The sequence below is a fragment of the Stegodyphus dumicola genome, chromosome 1 (genome assembly GCF_044657685.1).
Source record: "Stegodyphus dumicola isolate Sdum_Otavi_A_Nest chromosome 1, ASM4465768v1".
NCBI lineage: Eukaryota > Metazoa > Arthropoda > Arachnida > Araneae > Eresidae > Stegodyphus > Stegodyphus dumicola.
Window position 1 is genome coordinate 77,550,465 of NC_140768.1, and position 21,600 is coordinate 77,572,064.

At 34.8% G+C, this 21,600-nt stretch overlaps 1 protein-coding gene across 1 annotated transcript; it reads left to right on the forward strand.

The window, feature by feature from the left end:
* The first annotated feature begins 4,090 nt into the window (after nucleotides 1-4,090).
* Nucleotides 4,091-12,120, forward strand: LOC118189938 (uncharacterized). Its single transcript, XM_035360662.2, has 2 exons — nucleotides 4,091-5,046; nucleotides 11,485-12,120. Exons 1-2 carry the CDS (start codon nucleotides 4,211-4,213, stop codon nucleotides 11,945-11,947), a joined length of 1,299 nt encoding a protein of 432 aa, XP_035216553.2. The 5' UTR covers nucleotides 4,091-4,210; the 3' UTR covers nucleotides 11,948-12,120.
* Nucleotides 12,121-21,600: the final 9,480 nt, after the last annotated feature.

Consider the following 21,600-nt stretch of genomic DNA (forward strand, 5'->3'; position numbering starts at 1 on the left):
AACAGATGTTGGGCTGAGAGGTAGAATTCCACGAAAAAAGCCGTATCTTAATTTTCAGTAACGAAACAAAGACTACAGTGGGCAAAGGAACACATTAATTGGGCAGATGATCAATGGTCACAAGTTATATGGAGTGATGAAACTAAGATATCGTTATTCGGTAGTGATGGTCGAAAATATATGTAAGACGTAGAATAGGAGAAGAGCTACATCCTGACTGCATTCAAGCAACTGTGAAGAACCCAGTTAGTGTTATGATTTGGTCATACATGTCAGCAGATAGTATTGGTCGCCTTCATGTCATCAATGAATAGTGTCAACTGAATGCCAGAAAATACATTGACATTATTCTAGAACCAAAACTTCTACCTTCCATCAGAGATCTCTTTCCCAACAATGCTTCGTTTATTTTTCAGCAGGATTCTGTTCCTTGCCACACGGCCAAAATATCGAAAGAGTGGTTTCGTACAAAGAGCATTAAATTGTTGTCATGGCCAGGAAACAGTCCTAACCTCAATCCTATCGAAAATTGTGGCACCGTCTTGTGTTTTTTTAAACTCTTTTTAAACTCTTTTTAAACGTCTTTTTAAACTCTTGTCCGAATGAGGCGCCCATCAGATAAAAGGGAACTAATTGAGGCTATAATTGTTTCATGGCATCATGTAATAAATGTAATAACGAAAGAAGAGCTTAAAACTCTTGTCAGCTCAATGAAACGTCGATGTGAAGCTGTAATCAAAAATAACGGGTACCCTACTAAGTACTCATAACTCACTGCAATCATCACTATCTAATGTATATCGATAACTATTATCGTTTAACTTTTTTTGTATTGCAAATAATTGAATTTTGTGTTTTGTATTTAATTGAGTAATAAATTCTCTCTAAAATGATATATACAAGTTTGCATTTTGTGAAACGTAACGTTTTCTATAAGCATACAAAGTTCAAAAACATAAAAATTTCAAAAGGTGTCCACAATTTTGGCCACCACTGTAAAGTCTGGTCGGGAGTTATGTAGTAGTAGTAGTAGTAACGGAGGACGTGGGCACCATCCCCCTACCATTACGGTTAATAGGTTCTGCCCACGTCAAGGGCGGACGTGGGCAGAACCGATTAATCGTAATGTTCGGGAGTTATGTAAGGTTTATTTTAATTTTATTAACAGCTAAATTTTGAGTTAAACTTCCTTTCCTAGCGCTTCTTAATTTCAACTTACCACTTCCGGCCAGAACGTAGTTTTAGAATCACGTCTGAATGTAAATTAAGGAAGAGCGGTATTTAACCGGGAAGTTCTGCTGTCTTAGTCAGACAGAACCAAAAATTCTGATTAGCACGCGTCCGCCTTTTTAGGCTACTCTCTCTTAAGGTATTATTACGCTCGGCTGTACTTTAGGACCTTGATAGCTTCTCAGTCAGTTAGCGTTAAGGGGCTAACTCCGTTAGAAGTTTGATAGCTTCGGCTATATCTCTTTAGTTAAGATTTAGTTTAGTTCTTAGTTTCTTAAGTTCAAGCCCGAGTGTCGGCTTTATTGTACAACTTCCAGACGGAGTTCTGTTAAATCGTACGTGAATAATAAAGGATCTTTTAACCCTTTCCAAGTTTATTTACTGTCTCACGAACTTAAGCGATTATTCGCTTACTAGTTCTTAAGATTCTTGACGTTCAACTGTAACTTAACACAAACAGAACAGAATCTTTATAAAATATAAGCTTCAAATAGCCATGCAAAATGTAATTAAGAAAACATATAATTGAGTAATCCCCATTGCTATCAAGAATCAAAAAATTTTCAATAAACTACAGAGCATCCCTATATGCATAACATACAGAACACACATTAAAGATCTTATTTATTCAATTTAATTCAATTAATTTTAGGATATTTTTCATTGGTTAATATTTGCAATACGTAGCAAGGAGAAATATATTACAAGTACAGATTCCTTCGAAAAAAATTTTATATCCACAATTTTTTTTTCATTTAATTATTACGTGAATAGTTGGAAAGTTAAGTGATAAATCAAACACCATCTAAAAGAGATACGGAGAGATTTTTAGCGCTTCGCAACTTTTCAAGATTTCCGTTTTCGAATTCATCACTGGATTCCGCAGGAATCAATTCTCCAAACACCGATTTATTTTAATACATTTCCAAAGCAAAATTCAATTCAATTTTGAAACTTCCCGATTCGATATTTCTGGTAATAAATATTACGATTTCATTCTTTCATGATATAGTGCAACATTCCATTAAAGCTGTCAGTGACATAAAGATAAAAACGCAATCTTACAGTTTTCTGCAATCGTTATTTTTATGTTCGATAATCATACAACGACAACAAATAAAAAGAATATGGGGATTGTTAACTTTTTATGTATCACACAATGTGTATAATAGTTTTGAAAATTTGTTAGTACCAAATTGTACATCTACCTACATTGTAGGTAGATAGAATAAATTGTAATAGATTTGTTTGTACCAAATTGCACAGCTACCTACATTGTAGGTAGATAGAATAAATAAGAGCAGCACTTTTTATTTGCAATAAATCAAAACAGTAAATCAAAACTAACTTCTTTTTAAGCATCGGAACTTGCAAATTACATTTTATTTTCATCAACAAATTATTTTATGTTTCTGCTGTTTAATCGTTCGCTCGTTTCTTATGTAACGCACTTTATCTAAACGTACATGTGAAGCATTATGTAAAACCACTCGGCAACGAGAGAAATAATTACTTATTTCTTATTTAAAAAGCTAAAATTGCAATACAATGGAATTCCTGCTACTGCAGTTAAAATTGAGCCCCAACACTGAATATATAGTAAATAATAACTCTGGTAAAGCATTATGGAAGAAAGTTCATTTGGTGTTAAAAGAAAAGTGAATATTATGCGCTCTTTCTTTTACGCATGACAATAGTTAATAAGAAGATACACGATTGAGCCATCGGGATATTCATCAGGATATTTTAGGAATTTAGCATAAAATCAATTAAAACTAATACTAGAATAATTATTAATTTGTTCTCTGTCATGCATATCTTTCATAATGCAGATGTATTATTCCTAATTTCATCCTAAAAACCAAATTTTCTGGCCAACAAGAGGCCTTAATGAAAGTATTTAATTATTTTTTATAGAGACATTAGGTATTTTTTGAGAGCAGGAGAGATGAAAAATGAGCAATGCCCTTGTCTGTTCTCGAACCACGGACCTCTCTAATACGCGCTGAGCCTGCTGACCATTACACCACGAAGGCATGGTAAGGAGGCGGGAGAAATACCTTATATACTCCCCCTTTTAAAGGGCGACTAGGGATTAGGGGACCCAGTCGCCAAATCCTGATGGTGAAAAATCATCATCCACCATCTTGTTTAGTTCGGGCGCCACTGTAGAGACATTAGGATTTTTTTTTAAACTGAGAGGCATGAAACATGAGCAAATGCCCTCGCCTGGACTCGAACCACGGAACTCTCGAATACCCGCCGAGTGTGATGAACGTTACACCACTAAGGCATGCTAAGAAGGCGGGAAAAACACCTTATGGGTTTATAAATGTCAGAATTCCTGCTATTTGGCATAATATTTAGGTGAAATAGTAAGGTTTGAGATAATTTGCATCTACAATCTTAAACGTTTTTTAACAAAATTTTGATCGAACTTGAGAGTGAGTTGTAAATTTGAGACAAAAGGCTATTCCAGAATAATGCACGTGAAAATTCGGATAATAAGGCAACATTAAATATTAGTACAATAGCCTAAATTATCTTTTAGTACTTCGCTCAAATTAAAATTCCCATTTGCATCTAACGCATTTTAAAAGTATTTTTGTTGTAATTAACTGATTGCAAGTGAAAAACAATTATTGAAAACAATGAGACCACAGGGCAAATTAGAAGTCTTTGCGACGTTCAGTTTCTCACACTAAATAGATATATTGTGATTAAGATGATGCAATAAGCCCTTTGAATTCATACGACTACTTCCATCGCAATTGTCCTATCTGTTTCGGTATCTTATCAGTAAAAGGTTTACCTGCTCCTGAAAATCAAAGCCTAAAATAAAAGTTGGCTGGTTGCATTCATAACCGCCTTTATCTCCGAAAACCAATGTTTTAGTTTTCATACGCTAAACTTAAACTTAATCTTGTCTAGAGTTGATATAAGCTGTGTCACATGGCGGTATAGAATAATACTATGCAGAATGGAGACTTGTGATCACCACTCAGGCCTTTCTCTCGAAGCTTTGGATTTGTCAGATTGTGATGAGAGATGTCGACGTTTTCTAGCTGCGAGAGCTCCAAAACTGAAGTGGGCTGTAATGACATTAGAGAGATTATCTGAAGAATGCAAATCAATGACAGATCGTAATGATGTCGAGTTCGACTTACCTCGGTTGCGGCCTTTTTTGAAGAATTTATCAACGAATTTGCCGCTTGAAATCGATTGTGTAAGTTTATTAACGAAGGCAAAATATGCATTTTTCAGGAAAAGACTGCTAGCTATTCTGAAAGACAGTATGTTCAGAGATTATGCGTCTTTTCTGAAATGTCAGTTGGATATGTGCACCAGTGTCAAAGAAGTTGAAAACTGGCTGCGGAAATTCCTAAAAGTGTGTGAGATCATTCCAAGACCATTACAGATTTCTGGCGAAGATGTTCAGCAGTACGAATTTATGGCAGAATTGTTAGAGTTTTGCTATAATGTAGATATTCAGGACAGTCTTCTAGTTACATCCATGGTTAGAATAACTGTAGACTGGTACATCATGGATTCTACAGATACAAGGCATGTACGACAACCATTTTATAAAGAAGGCTTTTTAAGATATATCTTGGAACACAGCATAGATGCCAGATTTGACTTAATTTCATACTGTTCTAAGCATCCCAGAACTCTATGGGAGTATTCAAAAAACTTCTCGGTATTAAATGCAGTTGCCTTTGGAAATGTAGACCGAACGCTGATACTTTTGCAGCATGGATTGGAAATCTTCACTGCGAGGGACATCGAAAAAAGTGGACATGGTTTTCCAAATCTGTAAGTACGTTTAACACATGTTCTAACATTTAGTTGTAGAACCTGATTATTTTTTAAAAAGATAAAATTCAGCCACATTCATTATAGATTTCGTTTTCTCTCAGATATTTCTCAAAGCCTTTCAGAAATAATTTATTTGCTCCTACATCCATGATATTATTTCATTATTCTCCTTTTATTATCTTTGAAACAAAGCTATCAGAAACTCACTTTCTAACTTTAATCTCAGCTTGCAGTATTATAACATTTTCATATATTACCAGCACAGTACTTGCCACTTAATGTGATCATGTTTATTCACTGTTATTTTGATAATATTAACCGAATGATAACATTAAACAATGAGGAAAAACAACAATGGAACTTAACTAATTTAATGTAAATAAAACCAGAAATATATAACTAAGTACTTTCACAAAATTTGTACTTAAAAATGCAAAAATTTGTTTATCAACTGTTCATAGCGTCATTAAACACAATAGCTTATCTAAGGACTGTTCATAATATTTCTGAAAATGATTTGACTCTGATCTTAATACCCGGAGGGCATTTCTCACTCACTGGAGCATGAAAATGTAAAATTTAAAAATAGGCCAAAAACCAATAGTTGGGTGTAAATGTTTTCAGGGAAAATTTTGTTTTAAAGGATCAATGAAAAACTTCTCCAGAGATTGCCTTGCTTCTGAAGAACAAGGACCTGTGCTTTTTTTTTTTTTTTTTTTTTTTTAGTCCAAAGGTTGGTCTTTGTCTCTGAAGGACTATTGTTTTCGTTTTACAATTTTGCATTGGTTCACTATAAATGTCCATTTCACTTTTCAAACTGTTGCCACCAAATGTTAGAGTCCTGCATTATATTTGAAGAAATTAAGTAATGAAAAGGCAAGGTGGCGCAGTGGCTAGTGCATCGCGCAGCAGCACTACAGGTCCGGGGTTCGAACCCCCAGGCTGGGCAAGGTCAACTCAGCCTTTCATCCCTTGATTTCCATACCTTGGGTCGATAAAATGAGTACCAAGTTCGCTTGAGGACTAAACACTGGGCGTCCTGCGACAAGCTGACTACTTGTTCAGGGCATATGCTTAAGTACCCGGGGCCCACAGTCAAGAAAGAAGATTTCGGGGCACTGCAGGCCTTGGCCCATTAGGGCTGTTTGCGTCACTGAGTTTAGTTTTAAATAATGAAAAATCTGCATACATATTTCTCGCATTGTGATAAAACAACGGTACATAGAGCCATCTAATTTTGATTGAAGTAATCTTACTGCGAATATGGGCATGTGGAAACCCAAATTTGAAATTCGCAATTTGTTTTATTATCGATTTCATATTTTGTAAAACTTTAACGAATTTTTAATTAACAAACTCAAGGATTGCAAAAAGAGCAACGACAACGTTGTACAGAAAAAACACTTTTATTTCCAGCACGCGAGACTTTGTATTGGAAATTCTAAAGATATGCTCAATTTAAAACTATTTTGAGACATTGCTCTTGAACTGAATTTTATGGTTTAAGTGCGAAGAACATGATATTTAATAAATAAATGTAACAGACAAAATGTTCAAAAAACGCCTTTTTGAACGTAATTTAAAATCTGGAAACTTTCAGTTCCCCCCCCCCTCCTTACTTTTAAGTGGTTCACTAAAATCGAAAACAAATTGTCTGGCGACATTTTTCTGATACTTAGCAATTTGTATAATCTATTCTAAAGTTATTTGGCGATTTAATCCTTTATTTGGTGACCTTACTTCAGTATTAATTTCAGTAAAAATTATTCGATAATACTTTGATAACATTAATCGAACTGCTGTTGTTAATGAGTGATGTATTTTCTGTGTTTTCGTGCACAAACTTACGGGACTTCGTAATTCGATAACAATATCCAAATGGTAACTTTAACGTCTACTGTGCTGGCCAAGAGCTTAAATACAAAAGTATTAACTGCTAATAAGCAGCGATCAATAAACTTAAATTTATGAGATGGATTTCTTAAAAAACTTATATGACATAACAGATAATGGTAGTTTTGCTTGGCATTACTTCTGTGCACCCTAGTCTGTCATAAATATGCTAGATATAGAGCCTAAATAAATTGCTTTTATTATTTATTTATTATAAATAATTTTAGTAGATACATTTTTAACATTTTTTGCGACTCATTAAAAAATTTCAAAGACGGAAAATGTACCACAAGAAAATGATGGAGCAGCAAAAATTTCTCAAAATCGCATAACATAACTTTTAGTCGGACAGATTTGTCAAAAGTAGCAAATTTATGAAAAATTGCCTGACCATTGCCTGGTTCACCACGTTTTAATTCGAGTGCCCCTAAAGAGGTCATTAGCCATTTTATTTCAAAGCAAGAGACATGAAAAATATGCAATATTCTTTCTGGGATTCGAATTTCGGACCTCCCGATTGCCAGCAGGACGTGCTTTCAATTACATCGCGAAGCCGCGCGATAAGTTGAAAGAAAATAGCTTACGTAGTTACAGTTCCCATTTGTAATAATAATATTATTTGAAAAAAAAATTATCTTCATTCAGTAAGGTTGAATTTTAAAACTGAGGAGACTTCATAAATTTTCAATTTTGATTCATTTAATTAAGGTAAGCATATGAAAGCTATCTATCAAGCTACATCTCAGTTTCTCAGAATTTTTCTGTTTTTTCCTTCTGTTATAAGAAAAGGTATAAAAATGATTATAGCGTTAATTCGAACCTTTAATTTCGTATGTTACAATTCTGTGATGTAAATAGGATTCACAAATATCTTACATTTCTGTTTTATTTATATGAAAATTTTACTAAACCGTAGTTAAATTGACATTCAAATTCAAAATTAGAACTAAAGTTAATTTACAACATTCTCAAAATGTTCCATTTTCAGTTAACTTAAATATTCCTAATCGAAAAGTAAAACATTTGAATTATTAATTTTAATTGTAAAAACTTAAATATCATGAGAAACGAGTGGAATCTAGAGAGTATAAAATGGCTCGAATTCTTCGATTTACAGTTACCATTAAAAACATCGCGAAGAAAATAACATAAAGCCAAAACATTGGCGTACGAAACATCGGGATAGGGGAGAAAAAAGCAAGGAGAAAACTTGAGAGTCTAAAACGTCAGGACAGATTTCGTACTTTGAAAATATCGTCGTATAAACAAAAATAAAGCAACTGAAAAACATCGCAGAAATATGCATCTTATGCTCCTAACATGTCGAGAATTGTGTTTGTTTTCTGCCAGCAGTATTATTTTAAGTACAGTGATTTTTAGATGACGATTTGTGGTTTCAGATGTTTTTGGTGTTCTCCGGAGGTGCTGGTCTCAGACAGACGAGATTAAATAAAGATGTTAATTTATGTTCTCAGAAAATGGGAGTATTTTCAAAGAAGAGGAGAGATTGTTGCTACGAGAGGATTCACTTCATTTTTCAATGCTAGACAAAATAAATATACAGCAGGTTTTTTTTCTGTATGAGTTTTAGGTGTTGTTTAATGTGTATTTTCGATTTACTCATCACTAACTTCTGAAATACTTTATTTATTTGTATTGTACATCAGAAGTTCATGATTTTCATATTTTTAAGCAATTCTATGACAAATTATTGAATAACTGTAGTTATCATTCAAAACCTATTCCTGATTTCGTATTGACTTTTTATTAACTGATTTAAACACATCTTCAAAATTATCAACTTTTTATTTGGTTTGCAATTATTTAATAAACATAATCATCACTATTGATTTTAGATCAAAAGCGCAGCAAACGTAAATAATAATATACTGTGAAGACCATATTCGATTATAAATGATTTTGGTCTTCTATAGAGATGTTTATTTTACAATAAGTGATACTACTGTTTTATATAATATAATAGGTGATGCTACTGTTTTTTATATGTAACTAGCGGGCTGAAGCCCGCTACATGAGGGAAGGCATGCGTTCGTGGAGCACTCGCTTTATTCACGTTAGATCACTTGATTCACGTATGCATTCACAAGATATACGCTAGTTCGCATGATTGCTAGAGGGTAAGCCCGCCAGTTGAGCGGGCTGCGCCCGCTTTATACACATGCGGAAAATCGGGCAAGCCCGCTTTCGTTGGCCTTTATTCGAAAGTTGGACTGAATTACCAGTGAAGCCCGCTTTCGTTCGACGGGATTCGAAATTTGGAGCGAACTACCAGTTTTTAGCGATTTTTCCCGGGCTGTGCCCGCTGTATTCACATATGCATCCACAATTTCTGGACAGTACGCCGGGATTCGAAATTGGACCGAACTTCCAGTATTCAGCGATTTTACCTGTGCTGCGCCCGCTTTATTGACGGATGCATCCACAAAATACTGCCAACACGTTACACATGCGGAAAATCACGAAATCATCCATGCAGCCAGCCCGGTTGTCGGGATTCGAATGTTGGACCGAACTACCAGGTTTCAGCGGTTTTGTGAGGGCTGCGCCCACTTTATTCACGTATGCATGCAGAAGATGGTTCATAAACGATATATATGCGTAAAATCAAGAAAACACCCATGCAGTCAGCCCGTTCGCCGGGATCGAAAGTTGGACCGAACTACCAGTGTTCTGTGGTTTTGCCAGGGCTGCGTCCGCTTTATTAAAATATGCATCCAGAATATACTCATACACGGTACACATGCGGAAAATCACGAAAACACCCAGAGCCAGCCCGTTGGCCTTTATTCGAAAGGTGGACCGAACTACCAGTGTACAGCGATTTTAGCCAGGCTGCGCCCGCTTTATTCGCGAATGCATTCAGAAGATACTACATACTCGATACACATGTGGAAAATCCCAAAAACACCAATGCAGCCAGCCCATTCGCCGAGATTCGAAAGTTGAACCGAACTACCAGTGTTCGGCGACTTTACCGCTCAGTCGATAATGGGCCGTTGTACCAAATATAATCTCGAACATTTTCGGGTTTTTTATTCCAACAATAGATTCGTTATTAAATTACTTTCTTTAAACTACAACAGAATCCGCACAAATTTACAACAAAATTGTTTCACAAGAATATAAGTAAATTAAATTTAAATAATTCTCTTTCGCTATTGCTGCAAGGAATGACATTTGAGTTTAAGAAACATTCTCTATTCGTATAAAGCTAATATTCAATTAAATTTTAATTGCAAAAAGAAATAAAAATAATTATTATTGCTGCCAACTAATTTACAATATCATTTAAATTCAAAAAGGATATGTAAATTAAATAGACGTATCTAAAACCATGAAAAAATATATTATTCGAAAAAATTAATTTATTATTCCCAAAAATAATAACATATTAAAAAAAACAGCGCTTTCAGGTTTATTTAATTAATATCTCAGCTAATTAAAGTTGTACAACTTCAAGAACGTCATCATTTAAATTTACAGTAATATAACAACTTTTACACAATATCGATAAAAGAAATAACGTGGCAATAACATATCGTGGCAATTATCCTAACCTGAAATTTTAAAAAAAATTGCAAAAACCAGCTGTTTATTTAAAATACCTACATTAACGAAATATTTTCAAAATACAGTGAGGTAACATGCAATCGCGTGCTTTATTTAACTTATAATATTATTATATAGATATTATTATATATAATATTATTATTATTATATAGAATATATATATAATATTATTATTATTATATAGAATATAACCTTGATTTTTATCTGTGGCGATTCAAGAAACTGTTGCAATCGGAAAAATGAGCACGAAAATTAGCGTCTTCAGTTTTTAATTAATATCTCAGCTGATTAAAGATCTATTTCCACAGAAGACCAAAATTATCTAGAACCATTAATGGTCAACTTAGTGCTCAAAATAAAAACTACAGTATCAAAAAATATATTTTATAGAGCTCTGAACATCTTAGAAGCATAAAATATAGATTTATACGATCGTTTTTCATTCAGCGTTTTGCAGCTGCTTTATTTTCACCATGATGTTTTGTGCGATGATGTTTTCCAGTTGCTAAACTTTATCATCACATTCTTTTCTTTTCTCTCCTTGGCTTTTTTTTCCTCTGCATATTTTGTACGATGATGTTTTCTCCATGTGTTACTTTCTCCGAAGTGTTTTTGGAGGATACCGGGACTGATAACAGAAAAGTGCAATAATCATTGAACCACTAACAAATCTTGTCTCCTCCGTAATCCCATTTATCTCTTTTAGAAAATTCTGTAAAAAGCATCTCTCAATAAAGGCAAACATTCCTTTTTTAAAAATAATTAATTAATCTAGTGAAAAACAGTTACTTTTCATTTCATCATATTCGCAGATTTAGGCATATTTAAAAGTGAATATTAATCATCTAATAAGAAGTATTAAATCTAAGATTTAAAGTAAAAGATTTTAAAAGTATATTTAGAAACTTTTAATGTATATAAATGAAAACCAAAGTCCTTTTTCTCTTTCAGACCACAAATCATCTCTGAGCGACATCTCCTGGTTTTACAAATGATGTGCAGTATGAACTGCGTAAATCTTTTCTTTCTGAATATTAGTCAGTCAGCTAACATCCAACTGTGTTCTGTGACGCAAGCTCAGAGGAGATGCTTCGAACTTTTGTGGAGAGCTATACCAGACCCGTACGTAAAATTCAAAGAAATAGCAGCCTCCATTTTTGAAGAATATTACTTTTTGATTCAACACTCCGTTATGAACAGTGTGCGCTACGAGAAGAATCGCAAGTATTTGTGCATGTACGAACTTTGTTTCAAAGACATGGCCACCGGGACTAAAGAACCGAGGACTTTGAAACATCTGTGCAGGTGCAGAGTCAGAAAAAGCCTGAAACAAGCATGGAATCTTCCATCAGGATTGTCCCAGCTGGGATTACCAAAGGTTCTCCAAGATTATCTCAATCTTGAATATGACTAAACAAATAACTATCTTTGGTCTTTTTGGTGTACATATCTTTCACCTACCTGGAATGTTTTTGTATCAAAGACGTATAAGATCTCAGTATTTATTTAAAGCACTTTTAAGACCGATATTTGTAAAATAAAAGTCTTCAAACTTGATATTTATAAAATAAAAGTCTTCAAACTTAAGTGCATTATTAATTGGGAAGAATTATATAGCAAACAGAAAACTGTTTGATAAATTCAGAAGTTATTAACAGAATGCTAAACTTATTTTAATTATTAAAATTTATTATAATTAATTAAGTAACTATATCAGAGGTAATAGATTATATTTAATATTTTATGATTCTAACAAATATTATCAAGCTTATAAAACAATATTTTTTACAATAATATTTATCATAATGCGCTTTATATGCGTTATATGTATTCTATACATCTTTTTTTCAAATTTCTAATACGTGTAATTTTATAATGCCATATATTTTTACTTTCTTATGTTTGTAAATATGTCTTAGAATGTTTTAATCACGATCAAATAACTGAAGAAAAGCTTCCTTCAGTTACAGACGGTATGCTTACCAATATATGTTTCTAATCAGAGCTGGGACAAGGGTGAAGCGAGTAAGACAGGTAGAAAATTAGAAGGAGCAACAAACTGGCTATGATAAATTAGAAACTCATTTTTAAAAGAAAAAAATAACTAAGGTTGTTAACTTTCAACTTTTAAATACATTAGAAAGACTCATTTTTGAAACTTATTTAAAGTAACAAAGCTTTATAAGCATTATCTATGATAATTTAAAAAAGCCTTATAGTATTGATTCTTCTTCTCTTCTCTGTGCTATAATGGCTGCCTATCTGATTTCCAGTAGTCATATTTTTCGTCAAGATGGCATCTCTCAGTTCATATTTTGACACAGCTACAATATAATAAGTAAATTAATATTTTAATTAAATATCAATTAATTAAATATCAGTTATTTTATTTTCTTATAATGAGGTTTCTTTAATATGTGTTTTTATCATATTGTTTCCATTAATTCTTCCCAAACATGCCGCTTCGCATTACTGTACATACGGTATTCTAATATTGTAATTTATTAGCACAGCACATTCAGTCTGTAACGGATCATCCAGTGTCTGCGCGTACCGTTCGACGCCGTTTACAGCAGAGTGGTCTGTCCGCAAGACGTCGATTGTTTCGTCTACCCTTGACGCAGAACCATAGACGTCTTTGCCGCCAATGGTGCGGTGAAAGAACGATGTGGACGGCAGAATGGAATGAAATTGTCTTTACTGACGAGTCACGCTTCTGTCTGCAACATCACGATGGTCGAATTCGAGTCTGGAGACACTATGGAGAGAGAATGCTGAACAGCTGCGTTATGCACCGCCACACTGGTTCTGCACCGGGTATTGTGGTATGGGGCGGTATTGGATATCACTCTCGCACTCCTCTAATACGCATTGCCGATACTTTAAACAGCCAGCGCTACGTGTCCCTGGTGTTGGAAACAGTTGTCCATCCTTACCATCAGGGCTTGTCCACAGTCATAGTTCAACAGGATAATGCGCGACAACACGTGGCACGCATTGTCCAAGGGTTCTTCGTCAATCGCCAGATTGAATTGCTTCCCTGGCAGGCTCGCTCTCCGGATCTTTCGTCGATAGAAAACATGCGGTCCATGGTTGCTGAACGATTGACCCAGATTACATCCCAAGCTGCCACATCAGATCAACTTTGGCAACGCGTGAAAGCGAATTGGTCTGCTGTATCCCAAGAACACATCCAAAGTCTCTTTGAATCAATGCCGAGGCGTGGGGCAGCGGTGATCTCCAATAATGGCGGCTATTCTGGCTACTGATTCAGGTACGAACCACACTTCACAGAAGTCTATAAATTTAATCATTTGATACTTGTTCAACATGTTATCTACTAAATAAATTTTGTTGTGATATCTCTTGTCTTTCTTGGTGTTACAATTTGGGTGGCCAGCAGTGTACTTAAAGATGGCTTAAGGTATTTATTGAGGTGTATTATAAACGGCGCTTAGCAATATGCTAAAGCCGGTATACAGCTTAGGTACAGCTGGCGATTGTAAGTAATAGTACGACACGGCTGTCAGAAGCTGTAATCTAAACCAGGGGTCTGCAAACCTTTTTAGAAAGGACCAGGTCGTAAAAATTTTAGACTCGGCGGGCCAAGTAGCAAACATAATGATATTGTTACGAATTTGGTATTTAAAGAGCTAATGTTAGTTCAATTATAAATTAAATGGTTTTATTTCTCGCGCAGTGCAGCGCGTGACGAATATTAAAAGAAAGCTAAGCCGGAAAATTGAAAATACAAGAGCGCGTGCATTAAATAAATAAATATCTCTTTTTGATTTCGAGAAAGTACTGGAAAATTCTAGCGCGTGATTTTAAAATCTTATAAAAGGAGGAAAACATCTCAGTTCGTAGTAGTTGCTTAGTTTGTTGTTGTTTAGAAAACTGCCGTTGTTGATTATAGCGAATTCGCGGATTAGCGTTCTTTAGCTGTTTTGAATTACGTTCTATTGTACATTTGAGTAGTTAAAAGATAACTACTGTGACATATTGTAATACTGCATGATAATTTGAGAAAATTTAAGCATTTTTGTTGTGATAATAATAAATTTTTGTTCATTTTTCATCGGACTTGTGCATTCATTTCATAACGAACCCGTACGCACGCAACAATTTTTGGTGTCAGGAGTGGGGTTTGAATGCCAGTCACAAGAGCGATGGAAGAGCAGTTAAGACAGCTGATATCAGCCTTTGCTGCATTTAAGGAAGAAATGAAATTGGGCCAGGAATCCGTTAAGGAAGAAATTAAATTGGGCCAGGAATCCGTTAAGGAAGAAATGAAATTGGGCCAGGAATCCGTTAAGGAAGAGATGAAATCTCTTAAAGATGAGATGAAAGCAGGTCAGGAAAAAATTAAAAGAGAAATTACCTGCGTAATAGAAAATAAATTTCAGGCTATGGAAGGCAGAATAGACGCGGTTGAAATTAAAGTTGGACAAATAGAAGAAAGAGTTTCTTCGGTAAAAGAACAAGTAGAAGAAAAAATTTCTTCTATAAAAGAACATATAGAACAGAGAGTTTCTGCCGTCGAACAACAAATTGATGACAGGATTTCTGCTGCCGTCGCCAAAGAAGTTGACAGTCTAAAGAAGTACATAGCGACGGCAGGAAACAATTCTGAAGGTTTCAAATTTTTATCGATCCCTGCTCGTTCCGTTCTGAAACTATCTACATATGATGGGAAGACCTCCTGGCAGGTGTATAGGACACAATTTTCTATCGTTGAGGATGCGAATGGATGGGATTCCAAAGCTAAGGCTTGTCATCTCGCCGCTTTTCTGAGAGCAGACGCAGCGGATATCCTGCATACGCTTCCCGAAAATCAAAGGCTAGATTTTGAAGCTCTATCCGGCGCTTTGGAGCTGCGCTTCGGCGAGAAATGTTTAAAAGACTTTAGCAGGCTCCAATTAACATCTCGTCATCAGAAGCTCACCGAAACACTTCAGGAGCTCGCCGCGGATGTTGAAAGGCTGTCACATCACGCCTTTTCGAAGTGTCCGACAGAAACAAGAGAAATCCTGTCGCTGCAATATTTCATCGACGGCATCCGGGATCCTGAAATACAGAAAGCTCTTCGAATGGCAGATGTAAAGGACATAAAAAGCGCTTTGTTGTACACCATGAAGTTCGAGGCAGCCCAGCAAGCAACTAGTAGAGATCGCTACCCAGTTAGAGCTGTGCGAGTCCATGAGCCAGTGGATCAACTGATGGCTCGTTTAGATGATTTAGCCAGACAAGTCGACGCTTTGCTACGGAGTAGGAGCGAGAAGAAAGTAGCTCTAAGGTGTTGGAGATGTGGTAGTGAAGGTCACCTAAGACGAAATTGCAGAACACCCCAGGGTACGGAATATAAAGCAGATGATTTTACCAGACAAGTCAGTGGCTTGAGACGGAACAGAAGTGAAAAGAAACTAATTCTAAAGTGCTGGAACTGCGGAGTTGAAGGCCACATGCGAAGAAACTGCAGAACACCCCAGAGTACGAAAATTAAGACCAGTTCCCAGCAACGATGCAGGAAACAAATTAGTGACCATATCAAGGAACTGAGGTTGCCGCAGAATGAAAAACCTTGTTTAAAGCGCTTAAAATTTATACAATGAGTGGCAACAGTAACGAACTGTCCATTAATGGGAATATCGATGGAGTTCCTTGCAATATGATCATTGACACAGGAGCTAATGTTACCATCATTAGGAAAGATTTAGCTGAACAGTTTAAAGATAAACTTATTTGGACGCCATCCTGTGTTACCCTTCAGACTGCGTCTGGTGATAAGATCGACATAACTGGGAAGTTAAACGTAAACATCACGTTTGGAAGTGCCGCCGACCATCACACGGCATATGTGGCGGATATTACAGATCCATGCATACTCGGATTGGACTTTTTAAGGAAATACAATTTTTCCTTAGACTTGAAAAACAACAAACTGCTTTCAGCATCTGATGGCATGACTATCCATCCTCAAAAGGGATCCTCGCCTGGAAATGTCGACGCCTTGTCCGAAAGATCCAGCTCGAGAAGCTGCCGAAATCATACCAGGGTCGAAAAGAAACGCAAGACTACCAGCTATTCTCCAGCCCAGATGCTCTTCGGTCGAGACCTTCGTCTGCCTTGTGACCGCCTGTCTGATCGCCATAGGGATGCGCCTTCATCGCCTGAGGAACACATCCAAGATGTCCAGGCCCATTTTGAAGTGATGCACCGTTCCGCACGAAAGCGAGTGAATTTGGCGACGGAGAAAGTGAACTCTAGATACAACACGAGAGCTACTGGACATAGATCCAACAAAGGAGACAAGGTGTGGTTGTGGAACCCGATTCAACGAAAAGGACTCAGGCCTAAATTAGAGTCACCTTGGGATGGTCACCACACAGTCCTAAACAGGCTGAATGATATCGTGGTTCGGATCCGTAAGTCGTTCATTACGGCAGGTTAGCTCATTACTATGGCCATAGTACGTAATGTAAATAATTGTAAATAGTATAAGACCATGGTCCTTTTTGTTTCTAAATGTGTATTTAGTATTTGATTCGTATTTTGCGTTTCATTTTTATTTTGTATTTGATAGCATTTGATTTTTTTTATTTATTGCATTTATTGTTCATGTTGTTTATTATTGTAATGTAATGCTTATTATTGCATTTATACCTTTGGCTGTAAGTTTGACTTCCTGTCCAGGGATTGTACTGCCCGGGACGTGCAATCCTTGGGAAGGGGGCAGTGTTACGAATTTGGTATTTAAAAAACTGATGTTAGTTCAATTGTAAATTAAATGGTTTTATTTCTCGCGCAGTGCAGCGCGTGACGAATATTAAAAGAAAGCTAACCCGGAAAATTGAAAATACAAGAGCGCGTGCATTAAATAAATAAATATGTCTTTTTGATTTCGAGAAAGTACTGGAAAATTCTAGCGCGTGATTTTAAAATCTTATAAAAGGAGGAAAACATCTCAGTTCGTAGTACTTGCTTAGTTTGTTGTTGTTTAGAAAACTGCCGTTGTTGATTATAGCAAATTCCCGGATTTGCGTTCTTTAGCTGTTTTGAATTACGTTCTATTGTACATTTGAGTAGTTAAAAGATAACTACTGTGAGATATTGTAATACTGCATGATAATTTGAGAAAATTTAAGCATTTGTGTTGTGATAATAATAAAATTTGTTCATTTTTCATCGGACTTGTGCATTCATTTCATAACGAACCCGTACGCACGCAACAATATGAATAGGTAATTTTCTCACGTAGTAAAAAATGAGTTTATTTTTTAGTCCAAAGGGGCTTTGTCCCTGAGGGACGATTTTTTTTTTTTTTTTTTTTTTTTTTTTTTTAGATTTGCGATTTTGCGTCGAATTACTCTGAATGTCCGTTTCACTCTTTAAACTGTTGCCAACAAATATTATCACCCTGTATTATATTTGAAATAATGACGAATCTGCATAAATGAATGTACGTTTCTCGCACTGTGATAAAACAACGGTACCTAGAGCCATCAAATTTTGAATAACGTAATCCTCCTGCGAATATGGGCATCTGGAAGCCCAAATTTGAAATTTGGAATTTGTTTTATTATCTATTTCATATTTTATAAAAGTTTAACGCATTTTTGATTAACAAACTAAAGGATTTCAAAGCGAGCAAAGGCAACGTTGTACAGAAAAAACATTTTTATCTCCAGCGCGAGACTGTGTATCGGAAATTCTAAAGATGTGCTGTTTTAAATATTTGTGATATTGCTGTTAAATTTAATTATATGGTTTAAGAGCGAAGAACATGATATTTAATACATAAAGGTAAACACAAAAAACGTTAAAAAAATGACCCTTTGGATGTCATTTAAAATCTGAAACCTGTCAGATTTTTTTAAAATCTTTTTTATTATGAAGTGAGATTTTTATATAATATTTATACACATTTTATTAACAATTACAAAACAAAAGGAATAAAAGATTTACACTTACGTATTAAAACACGTTACTATTAAATAGATTGAAATTTACAATGCGAAGAATATAACTTTTTTTTCTAGTATTTCATCATACTGGAGTTCGAAATTAATACTTCATACCCTAAAAGTACTTTCATGCTTCCCACATATATCCGCCAACTTCCTACCATGTTTGCAAATGGTCATCTGTTAACATACTTACTTCATTTCCGAAAATGTCTTTTTTCATTCATATGTACTGCCATATACGGTTATCTATTCCCGTGCGTATTGAACATATTTATCTTTCGAAAGGTATTTATAAAATTGATTTCGATCCTTTTCTTTAAACACCATTTTTAACATATTGTTACGAAATGCCCAACTGCGGTAAGATAGTTCCCCCACAAAGCGGGGTTAGGGTTGCCAGAAAGTGGCATGACATAGATTGAGCGAGAACATTCTAGAACGAATTCTTACCCGTTTTTCCCAGAATGCTCTCTCGAAGACAAATCGAAAGGTATAAATACCCTGCCAGTACGCGGAGTAGCAGTTTATCGTGGGGAGTATCTTGAATAGTATATTGAGTTCAGTAGCTATGTCTTTAGTTCAGAGATTAGCTCAAGAGCGATCGATTAAGTCGGAAGCTTACTTTAGCGCTTTGCTGTGAAGCTGTCTTCACCGTTATAGCTTGATAGCCTGATGGCTGTGTTGCTGATTGTTTCCGCGTGTTTACCGTAGTTTTGTTGACGGCTGTAAACGTGTCTTTGGAACTCTCCTCTGTAATTCTCACGAATAAATTGTGTTTTGATTCTTCACCAAGTGTTGTCATCAATCACTCTAAATTCGCGAACCAGTAAAACGCAACAATATCATCATTTTTCAAATCAATCACTTCCTGTTGAAGGTTTGCTTAAAGCTCTTCAATTATACGAGGCAAATGGATTTTGAAACATGAAAATATCTTTTATATTTGCATCAAGATCCACAAAACGCTGTTGTAACTGTAAGTTCAGTAGCCTGGAAATGGAAATTTCGTTAACATTTGAAATTTTTTACAGCATGGAAAATGTTATTAGTGTTTCAAACAATGAAAATGTTTGGCGATATGCCTTTATGATAGAATGCAATTTACACAATGAGTACTGCTTTCCCCTGTAGTTTTAGGCTGAATTCGTTGAGGCAGCTCACGATGTCTGGGGCAAATGCTAATTTTCATAGCCATTCGCTGTTTGGTAACAAAGGTTGTCTGCAATTTTCTCATTTACAAAAATTATCTTTGACTTCTCATTACAAAGAATCTCAACAAAACTTTAACATTGCTGAGCCATCGAAGAGCTTATTTCAAATTTATCAAATTTAAAACTAGAGGTTCCCAAGCTAAGAGGCTTCAAGGGAAATTCAAATTTTCTAATAAAAAAGTTTTAAGAGCCATATCAGGGTATTCAGTTTCTGGGTCTAATAAAACTTCTCGAAATTGGCGATTGTTTAAGCCCGTGACAGCAAATGAAATTTACTTACTGGCTTTGTAACACATAAAAAAATGATCTGCTTCCCACAAGAAGCTTACAGGTGAATAATACAGTGAATTACCAGAGATTCTAAACAATGTTATCTACTGTTTCCTAATTTTGATTCTCAGTAATTTAATTTTAAGATTAATTGTTCAGTTTTAAAGTAGTTAGTGTAAGTTGATTTTTTAACCTGTTATTGTTTACCTTAAATTAAATTGGGTAATGTTAATCAACGCCAACAATACGTGCACTAGGTTATTAATAGATGCCCAAGCTTTGAAGATAACAAAAAAGAAATGTAATTTGTCTGATAAGAAAACATATAATATACATACAGAATTAAAAAGATATATCTAAGTTCAAATTTTAATATTTTCACAATATTCTATTATTTATGGGCTCAAATTTAAAACTAGAGGTTCCCAGGCTAAGAGGCATCAAAGGAAATTGAAATTTTCTATTAAAAAAGTTTTAAAAATGAGGACATGCATAATATAATTTTTTGACGACACGATGATTTAAACAAATTATGAGGAAAAATTACATAAAAATTTCAAATTGGAAAAATTTGATTTTTTTGACTTACTATGAGAACAAATTATATTTAAAAAATTTCAATGGATGAATTTAAAAATATATATAAATTTTAATATTAAATGTTATATCTTAAACCATTGCTTGGAAAATATATGAACTGTTAGATCCATAACAAATAATTCAAGGAGGTGGTATTACTCTTTTGTTTATTAAAGTAAATAAGTCAGATTTAAAGTATGTATGTAAGACTAATGAAATAACAAAACATTTTCCTTCGGGTTTCCGTATACTTAAAAATCGGAAAATGGCCAGTTTTTGATTTCAGAATACCTTGTACATTTTTACTTCATTTCAAATCTTAAACAGGTATACTTTTAATTCAGTGGTACTCCGTAAATATGTCAATACTTTCTTCTCGGAAGACAAATATTTTTTGTTTAATAAACAAATGGTTCATGTAAAAAAAAATTGAGTATTTATGCTCAGATCGTCGCTTTTCTGAATTAAAAAGATAATTTAAGTTTAACATAATATGTAACTGCATTTACTTTTTTTTATGTAGAATAACAATAACAATAAGCATCACAAAAAAGATTAATGTTGCACAAATTACTACGATTGCAACTGTAGACACAAAATAAGGACTAAGCAATTCGTCTACGGCATCCCCTGTACCCTTATCGCATCCCTGTACCCTGTACCCTTATACGCATCGGCATCACGTATTTTCGTTCACATATATTTACAAGATCAGCCCAACTTATGTCAAAAACTGCCAAAAGCATTAATTGATAAAAAAAAGCGATATAAATAGTATAGATCTTATGCATGAACTGCAGTTTTTGCAAACTTTTGGCGGAAATGTAGCATCGCCGGTTGAAACTCTACGCTATATCGTTGTCAACAACATAACGGTGTGCAAAAAAGAATTTTGGATACACCCTAGATATCAGCCCCAGAGCATTTTTTGTGCCCTGTTGTAATCACAATTTGAACCTTGTCGTAAACTACGCTGCGAACAGCAATTTATTCAGTGCAAACTTATTGGATATGAATATTAATTTGTTTTTAATTTTAAG

What these genes read in the sequence shown, in the direction of transcription:
- LOC118189938 (XM_035360662.2), top strand. Translation starts at nt 4,211, where the DNA reads ATGGAGACTTGTGATCACCACTCAGGCCTTTCTCTCGAAGCTTTGGAT. An exon ending in GGACATGGTTTTCCAAATCT is followed by an intron (nt 5,047 to 11,484) that starts GTAAGTACGTTT and finishes TTTCTCTTTCAG; the next exon opens with ACCACAAATCATCTCTGAGC.